The sequence below is a fragment of the Protobothrops mucrosquamatus genome, unplaced genomic scaffold, assembly GCF_001527695.2.
Source record: "Protobothrops mucrosquamatus isolate PMUCROS unplaced genomic scaffold, P.Mucros_1.0 scaffold6, whole genome shotgun sequence".
In the NCBI taxonomy this organism is placed as follows: Eukaryota; Metazoa; Chordata; class Lepidosauria; order Squamata; family Viperidae; genus Protobothrops; species Protobothrops mucrosquamatus.
In genome coordinates, this window is record NW_015386393.1 from 5737856 (window position 1) to 5762415 (window position 24560).

A 24560-nucleotide genomic window follows, 5' to 3' on the forward strand; every position below is an offset into this window, starting at 1 on the left:
GGCCTTCTTAATCACCATAACAATAACAATTAATAATTAGAGATGTGCAGGAATCTGACCCATAGAGGGAGTGATATTTCAGATCTGCCATGAGCATGATAAGCAAGGGCATCCATTTTAGACTCGATCCACCTTTGCTGCTTTAGATTTGAGCACTGCCTATTTTAAAAAATAATACATCTAGTCCAAATTTCGCTTCAGCCTCAGCCTTTGGGGAGGTTGCTAGTCAGCCTTTGAAAACTTATGCTTGCCTCCTTTTGAGAGCAGAGGTCTTCAAACTTGGCCCTTTTATGACTTGTGGACTTCAACTCCCAGAATTCCTCAGCCAGGCATGCTGGCTGAGGAATTCTGGGAGTTGAAGTCCACAAGTCATAAAAGGGCCAAGTTTGAAGACCCCTGTTTTGAGAGTATACAGGTAGTCTTTGACTTATGACCACAACTGAGCCCAAAATGTCCATTGCTAAGCAAAGCAGTTGTTAAGTGAGTTTTGCCCCATTTTACGACCTCTTGTTAAGGAAATTACTGCAGTTGTTAACTTAGTAATTAACCCACTACCACTGCAGGTGTTCCTCGATTTACAACCACAATGGAGCTCAGAATTTCGGTTGTAAATTGGGGCACCACATGACCAGACTCGATTTTACAACTGTTTTACAACAGTCGTAAAGCAAGTCAATGTGATTATTAAGTAAATCATGTGGTTGAATCAAATGGGCATTTTTAGTGGAAACTAGCAAAAAAAAAACCCCTGCACATTGTGGTCATGTGACTGCAGTGCCCTGCAACAAGTTGTAAATGTGGGCCAGTTGCAAAGATCCAAAATATGATCACACGACTGCGGGGGAGGGGGGATATGACAAGTCACAACTTTGACAATGGATTGTACATATCTTTTGTTAAGTCCATCATAATTTTAACCGTTTGTTAAACAACCAGTCATAAGTCAAGCTCTACCGATATTTCTCTTTTCCCCTCTTTCTGCAAAATATCTCATTTAAAAGAGCTTTTTTTCTTACTTCCAAGAAAATCCCCAAAAGGAGAACTATGTTTTAAACCTAAAAGGAGTTCATAATGCTCACCCTTATCCTTCTTTTTGACCTCGTGGGGTAGAGGGGAGAGTAGCTTCACAGACGTGAGTTAATAAACCTTAGCAACTTTTTTCCCCCTGCATCAGTTCTTCTTTCCTCTTCATTTATGAAGATCCTGGGAAAAAAAAAAAAGCTTCCTTCCTTCAATGATTCAATTCATTCCCCTCATTTGCATGTCAAAAATGTTCTCAAGAACAAAGCACCTTCCGTGATCATTCAGAGATTCTCTCCAGCTCAGTACTCTCTTGGGTACCTTGAACTACAAAAGCCATCTTCCTTAGGGAATTACAAAGGTGTAGTCCAGCAGATTCGGGGAAATGCTGGGTAGAGGAAGATGGGCCTAAAGAATATATCTTGAGTGCAAAGGCAGTTCATATTTTATGAATATTTAAGGGGCCATCTGTCTCTTGTAGAGTTGGCATGCTTTGAGTCCCATCGATTGAACAGAGCTACAATGGGCCCCACCTTCTCTATCACAGCATCTGTTCTCCAACACAGTATCTCCAGTGGTTCAAATGACCCAAACCTGACCTTGTTTAAGCATGTTTTGAAGATCTGGCTCTTCCCCCCAGTCCATGGATTAGGGACTACATCAGTCCTTCATTGGGAATATGTGAGACAAGGGTTACAGTTTTATGCTGTACCCGGATGTCTGTTGTTCTTTTTGCTGGCTAAAATGTGCTGTTCTTAATACTGTACATGGCTGAGAGTCATTATGGTGTTGGGTGGCTTCGGAAAATTTAACAAATGTCACTGGAAGTGCAAGCTTCACTAATAATGGGATATAATTAACAAGAACGAAAGGAAGACAAAACGGTGTGAAACTGTGAATGCCAAAAATACACGCTGCCTTTATCTCAAAACATTGCTTAGCAGTCAGAAGCAGAGCCCTCTTAGAAAGCCCAGTTATTCTGTCTTTAGTAAAGGACAGTCAAAGCAGACATGAAAAGGACGAGTAGATGCAATCATGCCCTTGTTATTATTATTTTTTCCCTCCAAGAGTTAAAGATGGGCCTTACTTGTCTGTGGAGATTCTCGGTCACCCAGGTCATGGTTGTCCCAAAGGTGCTTTTTCAAGAGGCAACTGGACTTCCTTTGTTTTTCCCTGAAGATGTTTTGCTTCTCATCCAAGAAGTTTCTTCGGTTCTGAGGAAAGAACTGAAGAAGCTTCTTGGATGAAAAGCAAAACGTCTTCAGAGAAAAACAGAAAGTCCAGTTCCCTCTTGAAAAAGCACCTTTGGGACCTGAGCCTTACTTTAGGGGTAGTCAATCTTGGCTCTTTTATGACTCGTGGACTTCAATTCCCAGAATTCCTGAGCCAGCTAAGCTGGCTCAGGAATTCTGGGAGTTGAAGTCCACGAGTCATAAAAGAGCCAAGGTTGACTACCCCTGCCTTACTTTATCGCTCCTGGCTGATGAATTCTGACAGATACTCCATTTCTCCTTGATAAGTTTGCCTTGTCCCTTTTTAAAGCCATCAGTATCTGTGGCTTAACATTACTGGTATACCTCGACTTACAACTGTAATTGAGTCCACAATTTTGGTTGTAAGTCATTAACGGTCATAAAGTGGGCCGTCATGTGACCCATCTGATTTTATGACCTTTTATGTGGTGGTTGTTACGCAAATGCAATAGTCGTAAAGTGAATGCCACAGTCATTAAATGAACCCATTGTACAACACGGGCTCTTTTTGGCCAGAAACCAGAAATAAACACTGGTTACTGGCCTAATTGACATAAATTGTGGTCATGTGACCATGAGGTGCTGAAAATGGCCATAAATATGGGCCAATTGCCGAGCACCCACAATGCAGTTACATGACCCCAAGTTGGGGGCATACATTGGGAGTTCGAATCTGGGTCGTAAGTCCCATGTTCAACGTCTGTCAAAAATTCAGATGGTTGCTAAGTGACTGGTCATAATTCGAGGACCACCTGTAATAGACTTCCTTGGATGAAGTTCTTCCTTTGTTTGTTCCAAATTTTCTTGATTTCATGGGGGGAGGTGGGAGACTCCACCTTCTACTTCCTTTCTGTGTAGACCAGGGTCCTACCAGGCATTGGGTTAATCTTTTGAATTGAAGTCACGTAAAGAAGTCTAATCCTTTGCTGAGTGACCCAGGATGAGCTGATATTTTCCATTTTAACCTACTGGTACAAGATTGTTGCAAGGATGCTGCGTGTATTGGGGGGAAGATATATGCTGTCTTCAGCTTTTATGAAAGAAGGTGAAAAATAAATACAGAACCGAAATTTATGTTGATGGAAGGCTATTTCATTACGCTGTTTTAGCTGAGTTTTATTTTAAAGCTGGTGGCTTTTACCAACAGTTATTCCAAATACCTTCAGTTGCATGTTTTGAGGTTGATTTTTAAAAACTGTCTCCCAACATTCATTTAGAAGAGCAGGGTACTCTACAAACTCTTAAATTTAAGTTGTTATTGTTGTTGTTAAGCTCTGGTAGGCCTTGGAAAAATCAAGGTAACCAATCTGTAAAATGGGTTTTGAAATCTGGATCCAAATCTTCCTGCTATATAGTGCTGTTCCAAAGCTTTGTCTCTAAACGGCTTCCTTTTTATTTCTTTGTTTGTTCGTCTCCTCCTACAACACATTCAGATGGACAACCGAAAAAAGTCCGAAAGGTGCCTCCAGGACTCCCGTCTTCAGTAAGTTACGATTTTCTCTACCCATCTATCAAAGTTGATCAAGAATCCAGCTGTTATTGCATTGAAGGCAGTTCTTCTCCTCTTTCCGATTGGTGGAACTTCAGTGATGTCAGAGAACATTTGAGAGCCACTGGGGGGGGGGGGAGAGAGAAGGCTGCTGGCAGAGTGCCAATTTTTTCTAACTAGTATAGTATAAAGTAGAGCCCAAGGCCAGTTTAACTGCAAGAGGCTGCTTGATTTCAGAAAAGCCCATGACCAATTGAAGTCAAGGGGAGGAAGCTTGTGGTATTGGGGAGGAAGGGATCACAACTGGGTGTGGACATGTCAAAGAGCTGTGGGAGGATAGGAGTCAGGGTAAGAAGGGGAACAAATAAACTCAGCAATAATGAGATAGACAGGGGAAGCCGAGGACAGCAGACAAAATCAGAGAGGTGGAGGGCATCTTAAAGATCATCTATCTCAATTCTTTACCAGGCTAGAAAGTCTACTACTGCAAAATACTTGTTAAATGTCCATCCGATCCCAGTTTAAACAAAGACCGGCCAGGCAACATTTATACCAAGTGTTAAAAAGAGGTCATAATAATAATAAAGTTGGAAGGGACCTTGGAGGTCATCTAGTCCAACCCCCTGCTCAGGTAGGAAATCCTATACCAGTGATGGCGAACCTTTTAGAGACCGAGTGCCCAAACTGCAACCCAAAACCCAGTTATGCATCGTCGAGTGCCAGGTGGGTGTGGCCCATTGGGCGGGCGTGGCCCATTGGATGGGCGTGGCTGCAGTGGTAACGGCAGACTGGGTGGGACTAAAAAGTTCAATCAATCAATTCCAACTTTGCAAGATCTTTTTTTTTCCCGCAAGAAGTTTAAATTGACTGATTGAACCTTTTTTTTTTTTTTGCACATGGCAGCAGAGGCCTAAAGCGAAAAGGTTTTATAAAACCCAGCTGAAGGCCTAGGACTGGGGCGACGGCACGCGTGCCCACAGAGAGGGCTCTGAGTGCCGCCTCTGGCACCCGTGCCATAGGTTCGCCACCACTGTCCTATACATTTCAGACAAATGGCTGTCCAGTCTCTTCTTAAAAACTTCCAGTGTTGGAGCATTCACAACTTCTGGAGGCAGGTTGTTCCACTGGTTGATTGTTCTAACTGTCAGGAAGTTTCTCCTTAGTTCTAGGTTGCTTCTCTCCTTGTTTAGTTTCCATCCGTTGCTTCTTGTCCTGCCTTCAGGTGCTTTGGAGAATAGCTTGACTCCTTCTTCCTTGTGGCAACCTCTGAGATATTGGAACACTGCTAGGTGGAAGCCAAGATCCTGAATATAGATTATAAAGAAGTGTTTCTCAACCTCAGCAACTTTAAGATATGTGGACTTCAACTCCCAGAATTCCATAACCAGCATGTCTGGCTGGGGAATTCTGGGAGCTGAAGTCCACAAATCTTAAAGTTTTCAAGATTGGGAAACACTGCTGTACAGGATATTATAATCATTTCAGTTTAAATATTGATCTAGCTGGGTCATATTTTGGGGGATATCTATATTTCTGTAACCATACTTTGCATCATTCTGGCAGTCCGCACGTGTATGATATTTTGCGCATTGTATCTTTGTTTCAATTACAAATTAGTGGCGACAAAGCTGAACAGTAGAACACCTGAACTTTTCTGAAGATGGGGGTACATACCAACATACCCCAAAGTCTGGTATTTAGAGAAAAGAGCTTTGAAAAACCCCTTCTAATACTGCCTGTGAATTTATGTCCCCATGCTTGTAAACAAAAGGCTGGAATAAGAGAAGTTGTATTCCATTAAGATATGAATAACTACTTTCTCACTCCAAAGCAAATCAAAGGCTTGTAATGGAATCATTGTTTATTGTTGCACTGTTGTGTTACACCTCCTTTCAATGCAAGCTCTTTCGGTTATTTTCTTTTAGGAAGGAAAATGGGATATAATATTAAACTGAACTAACAATTTCCACCTGTCTATTTTGTGTTTTCTACAGATAGTCCTTGACTTACGACCACACTTGATCCCAAAATTTCTGTTACTAAGTGAGACTGTTGTTAAGTGACAACATTTTGCGACCTTTCTCGCAACAGCTGTTCAATGAATCAACTTCAGTTGTTAGTAACACGTTTGTTAAGTGAATCTGGCTTCCCCATTGACTTTACTTATCAGAAGGTCACAAAAGGTGATCACGTAACTCTGGGACGCTGCAACCGTCATAAATAGGAACCAGTGGCCAAACATCTGAATTTTGATCATGTGACCATGGGGATACTGCAATGGCCGTGAGAAAGACGGTCAGAAATCACTTTTTTCAATGCCGTTATAACTTCGAACAGTCACTAAATGAACTGTTGTAATTTGCGGACTACCTGTATAAGCAGTTGCAGTCCCCGAGTGTGTGACATCCAGCCACAACTGGATTCCTTGCTCTCATGAAGTTACACAGATATGACTCTCTTATGAACATAATGATATTCTGTCTATTTAGGGCAGGGGTCCCCAACCCCCGGTCTGTGGACCGGTACTGAGCCACGGCATGCCAGCAACCGGTCCGCACAAACAAGCAAAGCCCCATCCGCGGGATGCAGGCAGCATACGAAACCACACCTCCTCCAGTCCACGGAAAAACCTTTCTCCATGTAACCGGTCCCTGGTGCTCAAAAGGTTGGGGACCTCTGGTTTAGGGTGTTATTGTATAGTCAGTATTCTGTCTGGGGACACAGAGATAAGGGCCAGAGCTGGCCTCTGGACTGCCCGCTTTGTTCCTCTCCTCTGTTTTCCAGCAGACCTTTTGGCTCCCCATTTTGCATCACCAAACCTTTTTCTGAGTTGTATCCCTAATCATCCAGACCACAGGTACAGAAGTCCTCGACTTCTAACTATTCATTTAGCGACCATTGGAAGATAAGTGCAGAATGAAAAAAAAGTGACTTACGGCCTATCCTCACACTTGCAGCATCCCCAGGGTCACGTGATCAAAAGTTGGGTAACCGGCATATATTTACGATGGCGGTAGCGTCCCAAGGTCACCAATCTCTATTTGCAACCTTCCCAGCGGGCTTCCGACAAGCAAAGCCAATGGGAGAAGCTGAATTTGCTTAATGGCTGCATGATTCATGTAATAACTGCGGTGATTTGCTTAATAATCTTAGCAAAAAAGGGTTGTAAAATTGGGTGTGGCTCACTTAACAACCACCTTGCTTAGCAATGGAAATTCTGGTCACAATTCTGGTCGTAAGTCAGGGACTACCTGTAGTAATTTATAGATTAAAGTTAAGATTTTGAGACAATAGAATTCTACCCCCTTCTGTTGTTTTTCTAGAATTCATTTTTTTTCTTGTCAGAATAAAGCATACTATGTATAAAAGCGGTACTGGCCGTAAAATTGATAACGCAAGGCCATGAAAATCTTGCTTCCTGAATCAGACTTACCAGTTAGTTGATGCGCTCTCTTGCACTCCATATTTATGCTCTTTCTCCTCCCAATTTCTCTCTTCTGTTTGGGGGCAGGAAGCCCCTTATTCTTAACTAGATATGTCTAGTCTACTCTTACAAAGAGAAGGACTAGGGGTGACATGATAGCAGTCTTCCAATATTTGAGGGGTTGTCACAGAGAAGAGGGGGTCAACCTATTCTCCAAAGCACCTGAAGGCAGGACAAGAAGCAATTAATCAGTGGAACAGCTTACTTCCAGAAGTTGTGGGTGCTCCATCACTGGAGTTTTTTTAAAAAAAAATGGACAACCGTTTGTCTAGAATAGTATAGTAGTATAGTATACTAATACTCTAGGACAGGGGTCTTCAAACTTGGCCTTTTATGACTTTGTGGACTTCAACTCCCAGAATTCTGGGAGTTGAAGTCCACAAGTCATAAAAGGGCCAAGTTTGAAGACCCCTGGTCTAGTCTAACAAAGAGAAGGACTAGGGGTGACATGATAGCAATCTTCCAATATTTGAGGAGTTGTCACAGAGAAGAGGGGGTCAATCTATTCTCCAAAGCACCTGAAGGCAGGACAAGAAGCAATGGATAGAAACTGATCAAGGAGAGAAGCAACCTAGAACTAAGGAGGAATTTCCTGACAGTGAGAACAATTAATCAGTGGATCAACCTGCCTCCAGAAGCTGTGAATGCTCCATCGCTGGAGGTTTTCAAGAAGAGACTGGACAGTCATTTGTCTGAAATGGTATAGGGTCTCCTGCTTGAACAGGGGGGTGGACTAGAACATCTCCAAAATCCCTTCAAACCATATTATTCTATTTTCTATGTTCTTTTCCACCTGTCTTCCGACACTATTCTATGGCTCCAAAGATCCTGTCTTTTGATGCAAGATCTTATTTCCTCCCTAGACGTGAATGCCCTTACTTGATCCGTTTTCACATTTCCCCAGTGAGGATTGTGCATTTATACCATGATAAAGACAGCTAAATAGGAGAGATGCAAAAAAAGTTTAGATGCAAAATGATTTTTTTAAATTATTATTCTTACTGGATGGCGATGAAGTTTGCTAAGTGGGACGATCCATTCTCTGCTTCTCAAATAAGAATTTTAAAGGGAGGAAAAAATCTTGTCTGTAGAATCTGGACGTTCCTCCTCCTCCTCCTCCTCTTTCTCTTTGCTGACAGCAGCATAAAGTCTGAGTTGAAGAGGATGGGGAGGGGGTTTCCTGTGGGGTGGGATGAGGGAGAATAGGGATGGGGTTGAAGAACACTCACCCAGGGGAGATAAACTTTGATTTAGCGTTTCCTGTTTGGGTAAGATTCTGTCCTTGCCCCCTTTCCAAAGTGGATCTGGATAGGGAAACATTTGCTTTCTGCACCAGCCTTTACATCTGGGGTTCATTCTGTGGCCCCCATTTCTTGGCTCCACTCCAGAGGGAAGAAGGCGATCATGGTATGAATCCACACTGGAGTTCACTCTTTTCTGCAGTCACTGTTTCTTGCCACTGTTTTATAGCAGTGCAAACTCCATGATTTATTTGGTGTGCCCGTCTCCTCTTCTCATCTCAGGCTGATTCCAGTGGAGGATTCCACTCCTAGCATTCATAGATAGGAGTGTGTATTGGGGAAACACAAAATCTTTCACACTGGTCCCAGTACTACTCCTCTTCCTCCTCCTCCTCCTCCTCCTCCTCCTCCTCCTCCTACTCCTACTACTACTACTACTACTATTCTCTCTTCCTCCTCCTTCTCCTCCCTTTCCTCTTCTTCCTCCTCCTCCTCCCCCTTCCCTCCTCCCTCTTCTCCCCCCCTCCTCCTCCTCTTTTACCACTTCAAGTGTTGAGGGAGATACAAAGTTCTGGTTTTTGTTCTTCTGGTGGCCTCAACCACTGTTAATTGATGCCTCTGTAGTCTTTCTCTGCATCCCCAGAAATTAGACATTTTTCAGCCCTTGAAAATCCTATCAGGAATTAGAAAAAAAAAAATTATTTAATAGAGAAAGCACACAGACCAGAATCAAGATTGCTTACTTCTTCCTGTTGCGTTTCATTATTTTACCTGAAAATACATATGTGGTCTGCTTCTTTTTTTCTTATTTTTTCACACCCAACTTTAAAACAACAACAACGATAAGTATCATTTTGACTGCCTGTCCTTGTTCTCTTTCTCTTTCTTTCTCTTTTCATTTTCCTTCTTTTTATTGTTATTTAAAACCATTCCCCCTTCTGCTCCTCCCTTGCTTGGCAAATAAAGCCTTGATAGAAATATGGTGAAAGCAGAAAAGTACTCTGCTCGGGTGGATTGATGTTCGAGACTGGAGCACACCACCCCAGTGAAGGAGAGGCTTGAATGTTTATGAGGAAAGGTAGGGGTGGTGGGGAGAATGTTTAATTTAACCCGCAAACTTTACGAATCTCAGACTTAACCCCTAGCTCTAGCCTTCTTCCTTCCCCCTCAGAAGATGGTTGTTAAAGGGAAGTAAGGAACTTGATACCCATCCTCCCCGTCTTCCAATATGAGAAGTTGGAAATGCCTTGAATTTTAAGCTGCATTCCCCCCCCTTCCCCGCTCCCCCCTTTTTCTTTTTTCCTTTTTTTCTTTTTTGTCTCTTTCCTCCCCTCCTCCCAACCCAAGCACCACACAGCTGCCTGGAGAACTGGCCAGGTGCCAGGCACTGGCAGATGGCGCACGGCTATTATTCCTCCTCCTTCGCTCGAGTCCCAGTCCCAGCTCCTGCTATTTAATCAAATTATAGGAAAAGGCAATTTACTGGATTTCTTATTCTTTGCAGCCGAGTTTTCATTCCCCCGCACTGCCTCCCTAAGTCTCTTCAGTGCTCTCCTTCTCTCTTCCCCCCCCACCGGCTTTGTTTCCTTCCCCCCCACCCCCTCTTTGCTTTAGTAGTATACATCTCTCTCTCTCTCTCTCTCTCTTTCCCACCCCCCCTCGAGACACACAAACATACACACACACAAACACACACACAGAAGGTAAAGATTTGCAATTGTCAGGGAAGTTGGTTCCTTGGAATCGATCCTTCCACCTTGACCGTAGGCTGGGACTTCTCTAAGGAGGCCATCCAAGGGCCATTAAGATCTACAGACCCAACATGCCGGAAGAAAAGCCCTTAAATAATAATAATAATAATAATGCAGCCCAAACACACCACCCCCGTGATATGCAAATGAAACAGAAATCCACCTCATTGTTTTTAATGCCTGAGAATCTTTCGAGAGGCCTAATTTTACAAGCAAGGGCTCATTCTGAAACTCCTCGATCGGTATCAAAAGAGGGCATGACTGATGGTGTTTTTTTCCCCCCATTTCTTTGATTAGTCATATTTAAGCTGAGGGTTGGTCTCCTGGTTCTACTGCCCTGGTTAAGCCTTAAAATGGCATAATGCGATTTTACAGGCAGTCCTCAGCTTACGATCACAGCTGAGCCCCGAATTTCCATTTGCAAAGGGAGACAGTTGTTAAGTGAGTTTTGCCCCATTTTACGACCTTTCTTGCCACAGTTGTTAAGTGAATCACAGCAGCTGTTAAGTTAGTAACATGGTTGTTACGTGAATCAGGCCCCAGGACACTGCAACCATCATGAGAATCAGTTGCCAAGCGTCCGAATTTTGATCATGTGACCACGAGGATGCTGCAATGGTCGTGTGAAAAATGATCATGTCACTTTTTCAAACAGTCACTAAATGAATGGCTGTATGGGCTACCTGTATGTCTGATGGCACAGGCTTGGTTGGTTGGACAGGAGCACTCCCCATCCTTCTCCACCATGCTGGTTGAGGATGTTGTAAAAACAAGCCAGCATATCTAAAGAGGACCAGCTATTGAGAGACCAACATCTTGTGGAATGTGAGAACCTCTCTGAAGCATCCTTCCCAGTGAGATGCCCTCCAGATATTTTGGAATTTTATTTATTTATCCCGTTTCTACACCGCTGATCTCACCTAAGTGATTCCTGGTGGTTTGGAGACTTTTGCTGTCTTCCCCAGGAGGAAGGTGATAAGCTTGCCCCCAGCTTTTCTAACCAAGATCCATTCAGAGATGTTCAGTTAACTGGTGGACTAGAGATATAAAAACAGTAACAGACATGTGTGGCCACTGGGCAGGAAGGACAGGAAGTGTCATTCAGCCTAGCTAGAGGGTGGGGAGACACTCTAGGATTTAAAGCAGAGAGAGATTTTTCCCACTGCCCTAGAAATGCATAGAGAGATGCAAAAACTCTTGTACAAAGAGTTGAGAAATGAGCCTTTTGCAATTAACATGCCAGCCCAAAGACCAGGTTTGGCTCTACCGAGAAGCAATTCTGCAAGAAATCCACCAATTTCTGCTGGCCGGCAGAGTTGCCTGCTGCTCAATTCCCCACCCCCACCCCCGTCTCCCCGTCTCTTGATGTTGAGTGTTTTTGACCGTGCCTCCCAGCCAACCAAAACCTTGCTTTTCACTTGCCATTTCAGCACAAGCTTACTCTGTTCTGAGAAGACAAGTTACCGTATTTGTTTAACTGATGCGATTTGAACCTTGCTTAACTGCTTGGCCATTTCATCCGGGCAAAGATGTCTCTCCTGAATTTTCAAGGCTTTTTTTTTTTAGCTGCCATCTTAAATCCTTCGGGGAAAGAAGGAAAAGGATACTAAGATTAAGTGGGCACTCCTGCTAAGCTTGAGCATTGATGGTTACTAGTCTTATCATAATGGTATGTGTGGGAGATCTTCAGAGGTCTAATTTTTTTAAAACCAGCTACACACACACACACACACACACACACACAACCATCTTAAAAAGCTTACCTGTCTTTGTTGTTTCCAGAATCAGAACTAAAGCTAATCTAGTCTTTGTTCCTGCTTCCCAAAAAACCCTCAACCCTTTGCTGTGAAGACCACAATTAGAGCTACGTTTGTGTGTAATCCCCTATCCTTGAGTTATGACCACACTTGGAACCAGAATTCCTATTGCTAAACAAGGTAGTTGTTAAGTGAGTCACATCCAATTTTACGACCTTTTTGCCATGGTTGTTAAGTGAATCGCTGCAGTTATGTGAACACACAGTCATTAAATAAACCCAGCTTTCCCCATTGAAAGGAAGCTGGCTGGGAAGATCACAAATGGCGATCCCATGACCCCAGGACACTCCCAGGTGCCCAAATTATGATCACATGCAATAGTTTTTCGGTGGCATTGTACCTTCAAATAGTCACTAAAGCAGGGGTCTTCAAACATGGCCCTTTTATGACTTGTGGACAGGCACGCTGGCTGAGGAATTCTGGGAGTTGAAGTCCACAAGTTATAAAGCCAAGTTTGAAGACCCCTGCACTAAACAAATGGTTCTAAGCTGAGGACAACTAGTAACCCCTCTGTTCCTTTTTCTGCATTTGCTGATGTCTGCTCCAACCTGCACTGCCCAAAATTGACATCCTGAGTTTTTTCCATTTTGAATTGTTCAAAGCAAAAGCTTAAAATAGATTGAACCCAGCCAAACAAAGACTCATGCATGTGCACACACAAACATATAGAAAACCCAGAGGGGGAAAAACAGCACAAAGTTTTGACCTGCCTCTCTTGCATCACTGGTCCTGCCCACTCAGCCCTTGCCTTCCCAAAAAATGTGGATTGGCCCTTAGCCACCAAAAACCTCCTCTTACATGATCGTAGCCAGTTGTACATTGTGTAGCCGGAGACAGTTTTCTCGTCCATTGGACTGTTCCTGACCCCCCTCCCCCCAGAAAAGAAAGGGGAATTCCTCCACTTATACCCAGAAAGCTAGACTTTACAATTTGCCTGCATTTGCAAATGAAACATACATTTAAAAATGTCTTCAGCTTTTTCCCTTCAGAGATTAAAAGCTATAATTGTAGTTCAACATTGATAAAATCTCTCCCAAACCCATAGATGCAGCAGCACCCAAAACAGAACAGGGGAGACACCCTGTTACAGAGGTGTGCCACTCCTTAAACCAGAGAGAACCAAAAGATTAAATGAAGAATATCATCTTGCAAAATTTTGATGTGGGGGGGAGATAACGTTTGTTTTGACCTGATATCCCATATCCAAGGAGGGTGTTGTGAGTTTTTCCTCTTTGGCAGGAAAATACAGAAATGTAGTTTCCCATCAGCTGGGAACTTGCAAGCCTCTCTCTATCCTTGAGGACTAGAAAATTGAGTTATAAAGCAGGAAACAGCATTTCCCACTAATGGTTGGTGTCCTCAGTTTTGTTTTTAGGCATTTGTGTACTTGGGTAGTTAAAAGCGGGACTGGAAGTTATTAGTTATTAGTTGGAACTGAGACCAGCTGCACCAAAGGTAAATTACCTTGATGTGGTGGGAGGACTCAGTAGCTCCAATGAAGCTCAGAGCGGAGTTGATGGGAACCACTGATAGAATCACTCTTGCCAATGGGGTCAAAAAGAAAGGGGTGTGAGAGAGCATTACTCAGACCTGATTGGATGAGGGCAACAGCACTCTCAGAGATTTAGCCACCTTGCATTTGGGTCTTGCATCAGCTATAATCCCAAAATGAGATGAGAGAGTAGTGATAATCTTCAAAAGAAGTTTGGTGACTGCTCCAGAGGGGGTGGGTTGTGATTGCCAATATGTGGACTGGAGAGACCTGCTAGGGATTCTGCCTATAAAACAGGGGTGTCCAACCTTGGCATCTGTACGACTAGTGGTCATCAACTCTCAGAATTCCTCAGTCAGTCCACAAGTCTTAAAATCGCCACGGTTGGACACCCCTGCCGTAGAGGGTAACGTCCACCTTTCTTCAACTCCTGAGCCTTATTTCAAGGCTGGTTTTGGAATCTCCTGACTTAAAGTGTTGGGAGGACTTCATCTCCATGCCTTTGGGTGGGATCCTGAGAAAACATAGGAATTCAGTTTCCATGGCAGCCATGAACTTATCCCAGGTAATCTTTGGCCATACTTTGGATATTGTCTTCTCCTCGAAGCAGTTGGTGTATGATCTGAAATTGGAGGACATCTCAATGAATCTTTTGCGGTGGTTGGATCCCTTCCGGGTTCACCTGCTGGGGGTTGCTATCCCCAACCCCAGCAGGATAAAAGGACCCATTAAAGGTTGGCTTGCCCTAGGAGGTGGATGGATCTGAGTAGATCCCCACAATTGCTGGGGAGTTCCCAGCAATTTGGGCGAGAGGTCTAAGCACCTGGTCCAGCTCTGGAACATAGAAGTGACTACAGTGCTTCAAAGGTGTTCCATTTCCTGATCCTGAGGATTATCTGGAGATGAACTAGCAAAAAGAGACATTGTTGGAGAAAAACCAGAAGGAAACATGTATGAACTCATGCAATAAAGGTGGTGAAGCTTGTATTTCTCCACTGTTGTTGGGTTGGTAAATTGTGCCCCAGTAGCTTGTTGGGAGTAACCTACGCTGTGTGGTATAGTCAGAGTTGGGAAGATCTCCCAACAGGCCTTTGTGAAGTTTTATGGAAACATTTTGCTGATCAAGTCATTCAATGTTACCCAAGTGCCAACTCAACATGGGTTGCATTGGTAGAGATGACTAAGTTCTTATCGGAAGGCCCCTCCTTATAAAAGCTGAGAGATTGCTTCCATTGGACTTTATTAAATAATTCACAACTGTCTGGATTCACACAGCTCCCTAAGCAAAGCAAAAAAATCCACATTATGTACACGTAGTCCTTGACTAGTGACCGTTCAGTTACAATGGCACTGAAAAAAAATGGCTTATGAACATTTTTTCAAATGCCCATTGGAGCATCCCCAAGGTCACATGGTCAAAATCGGGACGCTTGGCAACTGGCATGTGTTTATGATGGTTGCAGAGTCCCGGGGTCATGTGATCACTTTCTGCCACCTTCTGACAAACATGGGGAAGCCAGATTCACACAACAATCATGTTACTAATTTAACAACTGCAGCGATTCACTTAACAACTGTGGCAAGAAAGATCATAAAATGGGGCAAAAGTCATTTGACAACTGTCTTGCTTGGCAACAGAAATGTTGGGCTCCATTGTGGGCATAAGTCAAGGACTACCTATATTGTGCATTGAGTAAACCTAGAGTCAAACTACGTAGTTTTCATAGCTTAATCAATAGGCAGTGTTTTATTCTGAGGGGCTTCCAATGAATGAACGATCCATATGTTTGGGAGAGAGTACTTTCTTTTCAGTGGATCAGTTGAGAGCAGAGAGCAAATATAGAGTTCTGTGTTTACCAAGTTATCTGTCAGCTTAAGCCACCTTTCTCAACTGGGAATCCTCCTGGTTTGTTGAGATTTCATGGCTGAGGGATGGAGATGATGAGAAGCAGAGATCTAAAACACCTGCAGGAATCTTAATCTATCGGGCTGGATCAAGCAGTTGGCTATAAATCTGCTAATTGGTCCTAACATGCTTCTCTTTTTAATATGCTTTCCATACGTAAAAAAGATCTCTAACATTTTTTAAATGTGGTGCTCATTTTGGGCATAGGGGAGGGATCTCTTGAATTTATAACCGCCTCATTGTTCAACTTCTGTGAAATGGAAAGATGGAATATAAAGACTTTAAATCAGGGTGTCAAACTCGCCGCATCACATGACGTGTCGCGATGTATCATGACTTTTTCCCCTTGCCGGAGCTGCGATGGGCGCAGCTTTCACATGATGCATCCGGCCCACGGGCCGGCAGTTTAATACCCCTGCTTTAAATCAAGATTTACCAACTTTGATGACTTTAAGACAGGGGTCTTCAAACTTGGCCCTTTTATGACTTGTGGACTTCAACTCCCAGAATTCCTCAGCCAGGCACACTGGCTGAGGAATTCTGGGAGTTGAAGTCCACAAGTCATAAAAGGGCCAAGTTTGAAGACCCTGCTTTAAGATGTGTGGACTTCAACTCCTGGGAGTTGAAGCCCACATACCTCAAAGTTGCCACGGGTGAGAAGTCCTGCTTTAAATAAAGGAAGCAGACCTTCCTTTAAAAAAAACGAAAAAAGAGCAAACCACTGGAAACATAAGATAACTTGGAAAAAGTTAAATTCCGCCTGTTTTTCTCCCAGGTGTATCCACCCAACTCAGGTGATGAATACAGCAGGGACTCAGCCAACTACACAACTTCCAAGCCACCCAGCACCGTCTACCCTGGAGCCTTCTACATGCCAGGTAGGTAACCTAAAGAACTCAATTTTAGTAGCCATCCTCAACTTACATAGGCCGGGGGGGGGAGGGGTTGACCAACTCCCAGAATTCTCTGCAATGGCCGTGCTGACTGAGGAATTCTGGGACTTGCAATTGGTAGCTCTGGAGAGTGCTGGTTGGAGAAAGCTGGACTTTGAGGAAAATGGGACGGGATAAATTTTTTTTGTTGTAGGTCAGGCAGCCGTTGCCATTACAGTCCTCGACTTATGACCACGATTGAGCCCCACATTTCCATTGCTAAGCTAGACAGTTGTTAAATGAGTTTAGCCCCCATTTTACGAACTTTCTGGCCACAGTTGTTAAGTTAGTAACCTGGTTGTTAAGTGAATCTGGCTTCCCCATTGACGTTGCTTGTTCAGAAGGTCGCAAAAGATGGATCACATGACCCCGGGACGCTGCAACCGTCAGAAATACATGCCAGTTGCCAAGCATCCAAATTTTGATCACGTGACCACGGGGTGTGTGTGATTGTAAGTGTGAAAAACGGTCATAAGTGTGAAAAACGGTCATAAGTCACTTTTTCAGTGCCGTTTTCACTTTGAACGGTCACTTAAAAAAGGGTTATAAGTCGAGGACTACCTGTATGAAATACCTCACAGTATTACGGATACTGTACTTGAAAATAAATAATTAAAATGACTTGCTGGCGAAGTCTGAGAGTCCAGCATGACTGAAGGGTTCCAGATTCGGGAAGTCTGTCTCAAGTGCGTCTGATGGGAAAAATGATGTCGGACCGAAGGTTCACCTGAACAATCGTTAGCTGGACCCACTTCTTTTGGCTCCCCGGCTAGCAGAAAGTGTTGAAAATCTTTGCTTGTGCCTGCCTGTCCAAATGTAGATTTACAGATTTACAGATTCCAGTGGAAAGTGGAATGGGCAGCCAGCTCTCTTCCGTCCAGTGCTCCTGATTCTTCTTCTCTTTCTGTCTTGCAGATGGGCTTCACAATTCGGCAGATCTGTGGAGTTCCTCCAGCAGCATGAGCCAGTCGAATTATGGGGCCATCTTGGGCACTTCTTCCTCCCCGCTTCCCCAGTCTAGCAACTTCAGCAGTCTTCACCAGCATGAACGCATGGTAAGAAAACCTGGGTCTCTGGTGTGCTATGAGTACATGTAGAGGTTGGTAGATTCTGTACAGGTAGTCCTCGACTTACAACCGTTTGTTTAGTGCAGGCATACAGTAACCTCCCTGCTATGCCATGTCAAACTCTGTCTTGCATTGTTCAATACCATGAATTCTTTTATCTAACAATAACAGAGTTGGAAGGGAGCTTGGAGGTTTTCTAGTCCAACCCCCTGCTCAGGCAGGAAACCCTATGTCAGTGATGGCGAACCTTTTAGAGACCGAGTGCCCAAACTGCAACCCAAAACCCACTTATGCATTGTCGGGTGCTGGGTGGGTGTGGCTGCGGTGGTAATGGCAGACTGGGTAGGACTAAAAAGTTCAATCAATCAATTCCAACTTTGCAAGATCTTTTTTTTCCCCACGAGAAGTTGAAATTGACTGATTGATTGAACCTTTTTTTTTTTTTGCACACGGCGGCGGAGGCCTAAAGCGAAAAGATTTTATAAAACCCAGCGGAAGGCCTAGGACTGGGGCGACGGTGCGCATGCCCACAGAGAAGGCTCTGAGTGCCGCCTCTGGTACCCGTGCCATAGGTTCACCACCATGGCCCTATACCAGGGGTAGGCAACCTCGGCTCTTTTATGGCTCATGGACTTCAACTCCCAGAATTCCTGAGTCAGCTATGCTGACTCAGGAATTCTGGGAGTTGAAGTCCATGAGTCATAAAAGAGCCGAGGTTGCCTACCCCTGCCCTATACCATTTCAAACAAATGGCTGTCCAGTCTCTTCTTAAAAACTTCCAGTGTTGGAGCATTCACCACTTCTGGAGGCAGGTTGTTCCACTGATTAATTGTTCTCACTATCAGGAAATTTTTCCTTAGTTCTAGGTTGCTTCTCTCCTTGATTAGTTTCCATCCATTGCTTCTTGTGCTGCCTTCAGGTGCTTTGGAGAATAGCTTGACTCTCTCTTCTTTGTGGCAGCCCCTGGGATATTGGAAGACTGCTATCATGTCCCCCCTCGTCCTTCTCTTCATTAAACTAGACATACCCAATTCCAGCAACCGTTGCTTATATGTTTTAGCCTCCAGTCCCCTAATCATCTTTGTTGCTCTTCTCTGTACTCTTTCTAAGAGTCTCAACATCTTTTTTACATCGTGGTGACCAAAACTGGATGCAGTATTCCAAGTGTGGCCTTACCAAGGCATTGTAAAGTGGTATTAACACTTCACGTGATCTTGATTCTATCCCTTTGTTAATGCAGCCTAGCACTGTGTTGGCTTTTTTGGCAGCTTCAGCATACTGCTCATATTTAAGTGATTGACCACTAGGACTCTAAGATTCCTCTCACAGTTACTACTATTGAGCCAGGTACCGCCTATACCAGTGATGGCGAACCTTTTAGAGGCCGAGTGCCCAAACGGCAACCCAAAACCCACTTATGTATCGTCGGGTGCCGGGTGGGTGTGGCCAATTGGATGGGCGAGGCCTGTTGGGTGGGCGTGGCTGCGGTGGTAACGGCAGACTGGGTGGGACTAAAAAGTTCAATCAATCAATTCCAACTTTGCAAGATCTTTTTTTTTCCTGAGCAGCTGAAATTGATTGGTTGATTTTTTTTTTTGGCACACGGCCACGGAGGCCTAAAGCGAAACGCTTTTATAAAACCCAGCTGAAGGCGTAGGACTGGGGCGACGGCACGCGTGCCCACAGAGAGGGCTCTGAATGCCACCTGTGGCACGCGTGCCATAGGTTCGCCACCACGGGCCTATACTATACCTGTGCATTTGGTTTTTCTTTCCTAAATGTAGAACCTTACTTTTTTATCACTGAATTTCATTTTGTTAGATAGCGCCCAATGTTCAAGTCTGTCAAGATCCTTCTGTATCTTTAGCCTCTCTTCTGGAGTGTTGACTATTCCTGCCAGCTTGGTGTCGTCTGCAAATTTGATGAGTTCCCCATCTATCCCCTCATTCAAATCACTGATGAATATGTTGAAGAGTATTGGGCCTAACACAGAGCCTTGGGGCACCCCACTGCATACTTCCCTCCATGTAAATGCAGTTTCACTGAGGACCACACACTGAGTACGGCCGGTCAGCCAGCTACGAATCCATCTGGTGGCAATGCTATCTAACCCACATTTTCTATCTTATCAAGTAGTAGGTTGTGGTCTACTTTATCAAATGCCACAAGCATTTTGTCGCAAGTGTTAGTTCATTTTGAGCCTTAGCTTTCCTGACTTCATCTTTGCCGGCTTGGGCTATTTGCTGATATTCTGCCTTAGTTATGTGCCCCTCTTTCCATTTTTTATACTTGTCCTTTTTGTCTTTCAATTTATCAGAGAGTTCTTTATGCAATCATGCCAGTTTATTTTGAGAGCTGTTATTTTTCTTCTCCATTGGTATTGTGCTTTTATAATCTCTGTTTTCCCAAGGTTCTTGGGTTGTTTTCCCCTTGAGGATTCTCATCAATGGAGTCCTTCCCAAGCTCTCTAAGTTTATTGAAAATAGTTCTCTTAAAGTCCAAGATCTAGTTTGACTTTGTCTATTGCTTGTGCTTGCATAATGTTGAATTCCAATATTGCATGATCACTCCCCTCCCCAAGGTTTCTGTAGCTTCCACACCTTCTATCATTTCATCTCTATTAGTGAGAATTAAATCTAATATGGCTGATCCCCTAGTTCCCTTTTCTACTTTTTGGGAGACAAAGTTGTCTCCTAGGTTTGTCAGGAACCTATTTGATCTTTGATGTCAGGGTAGTTAAAGTCCCCCATTGATATTGTGATGTGCTTCCTACATACCTTAGTTAACTGATTAGCAAAAAGTTCATCTATTTCCTCTGTTTGGTTGGGTGGCCTATAGTATACACCTATGGCAATGTCATTTCCCCCCTCCCCTTTTATATTGATCCAAATGCATTCAAGACAGTTTTCATCATTGTTGTGCTTTAATTCTATAGAGATGTAGTCATTTCTTATATATAGTACAAACTCCACCTTCTCTTTTAAAATCATTTTTAAATCAAGAAAATCATTGACTCTACCATCAGTTGTACTCTTGATATTATATTTATAATGGACAGTGATTTTGTATCTATTCCATATTCCCAATGTGGCACATCTCCCATAACGATTTTTAAAATCTACACTAACTTATTGTACCCCAAGTATCCATGCCACCCATATGTCAGGTAAATGTTCTTCTAACTCTAAGTCCTTTATTTCTCACCTATATCCATTCTTTCATCCAAACCAAACAATAAACTGCAAATTACGATTTCAGATCAGGTCAAGCGAGTTCTCCTCTGTCCTTTACATCTTGATAAAATCTTATATTTAGCTCTTGGTTGTTTCCCTTGCAACACAGACTTAGATACAGGTAGTCCTCAATTTACAACAGTTCACTCAGTGACCGTTTGAAGTTACAATGGCACTGAAAAAAGTGACTTATGACCATTTTTCACACTTATGACTGTTTGCAGCATCCCCATGGTCATGTGATTTACATTCGGATGCTTGATAGTTGCAGTTTCCAGGGGTCATCTAATCACCTTTTGCAATCTTTTGACAAGCAAGGTCAATGGGGAAACCAAATTCATTTAACCATGTTACTAACTTTAACAAATTGCAGTGACTCGTTTAACAAATGTGGCAAAAAAGTCATAAAATGGGGCAAAACTCACTTAACATATTTCTCACTCAGCAATATAAATTTGGGCTCAATCTTGGTGTAAGTTGAGGAGTACCTGTATATCTTTTTGCCATTGTTTAAATGGCACATCAGTTGTCAAAACAAGTATTGCCTGAAACAGAAACATCATTCTAGGCAAGACATTCACCTTTATCACAGAAATTCTTCCCAACAGTGACAATTTTATCATTTCTATCGTCTTAGCTTGTCTTTTTATATTTCATTCCATACCTTCACATAATTACCCAAATATTTTACTTCTTTCTCAGCCTTTAAGCCAGTTTTCTCTATCAGTTCTGTTTGACCCACTATTTTCATGTTTTTTATTAATGTTTTCATTTTCTGGGTACTAATCTGAAAATCTACCATAGTAGTTGTGAGTTCCAGATTACCCCCAATATATAGAGTTCCAGATTACTCCTAATATCTCCCTGTTCAGGGGGAATGCCATGTCATCCAGAGTCAAAGAGGAGCAAATTATTTTTGTACAAACAAGAACTTCATCTTGTTGATCCCAAAGGTGCTTTTTCCAAAAGACAAATGGACTGCCTTTTTTTTTCCCCTTTGAAAACGTTTCGCTTCTCGGATCCAAGAAGCTTCTTCAGTTCTAACTGAACGGACTTAGAATTGAAAAAAAATCCTGGATGAAAAGCGAAACGTTTTCAAGGAGAAAAAAAAACCAAGAATGTCTGTTGCCTTTTGGAAAAAGCACGTGTGGGCAGTGGCGTAGCGTGGGTTGTCAGCACCCGGGGCAAGGCAAGTAATTTGCGCCCCCCCCTCCACAGTGGGCGGCGACCCGGCGGCTCGGATCGGATTCGCACAGCCAGCACTTCAGAGTGAGTGAGTGAGCCAGGCAGGGGCAGAGAGCTGCGAGTGCGAGCGCGCCCCCCCAGATGTTGCGCCCGGTGCGGCCGGCCCCCCCGGAACCCCCCACGCTACGCCTCTGCGTGTGGGACAATCGTGACCGGGATGATTGAGAATCTCCATAGATATACATCTTGTTAGAGTTCAACTTCAGGGCTTTTTTGGGGGGGGGCAAAAAAAGTCATAAAATGGGGCAAAGCTCGCCTAACAACTGCCTTAGTTTGACAACAGAAATGTTGGGCTCAATTGTGGTCGTAAGTTGAGGACTACCTGTACTGCTTTCCTGAGGTTCATGTTCGGAGTAGAAAGAGTAAACCTTGAAGCTTTGTCTCCTAAAATTCTAAAGTGAGTGTGAAAGGAGAAATATAAGGGAAGGTCGCCATTGTGTATCCCCTTCCTCCCTTTAATAATAATAATAATAATAATAGTAAAGTTGGAAGGGACCTTGGAGGTCATCTAGTCCAACCCCCTGCTCAGGCAGGAAACCCTATACCCTTTTGGACAAATGGCTGTCCAGTCTCTTCTTAAAAACCTCCAGTGTTGGAGCATTCACCGCTTCTGGAGGCAGGTTGTTCCACTGGTTAATTGTTCTAACTGTCAGGAAGTTTCTCCTTAGTTCTAGGTTGCTTCTCTCCTTGGTTAGTTTCCATCCGTTGCTTCTTGTCCTGCCTTCAGGTGCTTTGGAGAATAGCTTGACTCCTGCTTCTTTGTGTCAGCCCCAGAGATATTGGAACACTGCTATCATGTCCCCCCTCGTCCTTCTCTTCATTAAACTAGACATACCCAATTCCAGCAGCCTTTCCTTATATGCTTTAGCCTCCAGTCCCCTAATCATCTTTGTTGCTCTTCTCTGTACTCTTTGTAAATGCCTTTCTTTGTTCCCCTTCTAGAATTATCAGATGCATTCGGGCGAGGTCAACGGTGGTCTCCCGTCGGTCCCTGGATTTTCTTCAGCTTCCACTCAGTATGGAGTGTCCAGCCACACTCCCCCGATTGGAGGGACGGAAAATGTCCTGGGTAAGTATTTTGTCTTTTTTCTCCAAAGCCATGGAAACACATTTAAGTTCTTTCTTTCTTTTTTTCGTTTTAAGGGTGGAGCTGCATAGGAACTTCCAAAGTTTAGGAATCCAAATTGGAGAGACTAGGTATTTTAAAGAGCAAATAGTTAGCAAACACACACACACACACACACACACACACACACACACAATCCTCCTGCCATCTCTCTGATTTAAAGTCAAGAGTGGTTAATAAAATATTTCTTGATTCTGCTTAATTTCATGTCAGGCAGAGAGGCAGGACGCCAAATAGTAGCCACAACGTGGCGATGGAAACCAACATCTTGACGTTATGAACATGAGGACAGATATTTGGTCACAAACCTTATGATTGAAAGCAGTAGTTCCAATAAGACTGAAATACTAGAATAACCCAATAACAGACTTGGACGGGACCTTGGTGGTCTTCTAGTCCAGCCCCCTACTCAGGCAGGAAACCCTATAACATTTCAGACAAGTGGTTGTCTGATCTCTTCTTAGAAACCTCCACAACGTCTGGAGGCAAGTCGTTCCATTGATGAATTGTTCCAGCTGTCAGGAAATTTCTCCTTAATTCTAGGTTGGTCTTCTCCTTGATTAGTTTCCATCTGTTGCTTCTGGTTCTACTTTCAGGTGCTTTGGAGAATAGATTGACCCCCCCCCCCTTCTTTGTGGCAGCCTCTTAGATATTCAAACACTGTGAGATTAACACAGAAATTTCAAGCACTTGGGTGGATTTTAGACCTAGAAGCATACCACGGAGCACCAACTATGGTGGGAGGAAGAGGAACGGGGCCAAAATAACTCTGGATGTGTCTGCTTCCTAATCCTACACCCACATAACCTGCTTTGGGTGCACTGCCACTCTTCTAACAGAGCTTCCTCTCCTCCTTCTTGTGTCTTCCTGGCACATGAAGGTTAATCCCTCAAGAGTGGCTTTGCGCCAGGGGAGCCCAGCAGACGGAAATAGATCTATTTAGCTTTAAGCCCCTGTCTGGGGGACGTACTTAGTAACGTCTCCCCTCTTTGACAGCCAGACATAGAATCTTCATCCCTTACACATTTATTACATATAGACTTGGAGACTTGTTTTTAATCCTCCTGCCCTCCCCCCCCCCCACACATACACATTGCTGCTTGGGGAGGGGAGGAAAGAGACTACAGGTCACTTAAATTCATCCGCAAGATCACTCAAAATCATTTTTACCACCAGGAAGTGGAGATTACTTAAGAAAGTGCCCATGTTTAATTTAATCCATTTCAGTCGTAGAGGCACCCAAGTGGGGCAAATACAGAGGTCCCTGGGGGTTGCTGTTATAAACAAGGATTAGAAAAAAAAAGGGGGGGGGGATAATGCAGGTCAGGGAAGAAGAGATCCGGTGGGTTTAGATCCAATGGGAAAATACTAGAAATCCAGCTTTCTAGTCCCGTCATTCTCAGGTGAACCTGTTACAAACCTTTTCTCTGAATGTTAATTTAATAAAATGAACAATGATTGTATTAGCAATTAAGTTACTAAAAGAGGTAGGCCGTGAGTTCAA

At 43.5% G+C, this 24560-nt stretch overlaps 1 protein-coding gene across 1 annotated transcript in view; it reads left to right on the top strand.

Moving 5' to 3' along the window:
- The window catches only part of TCF3 (transcription factor 3), a 71587-nt gene that overhangs the window by 22449 nt on the left and 24578 nt on the right, over nt 1-24560 (top strand). Inside the window, exons 6-9 of the mRNA XM_015809938.1 lie at nt 3707-3756; nt 16229-16331; nt 17301-17440; nt 22873-22999. Of these exons, the coding sequence (XP_015665424.1) occupies nt 3707-3756; nt 16229-16331; nt 17301-17440; nt 22873-22999 (420 nt within the window). The remainder of the gene's footprint in view (nt 1-3706; nt 3757-16228; nt 16332-17300; nt 17441-22872; nt 23000-24560) is intronic.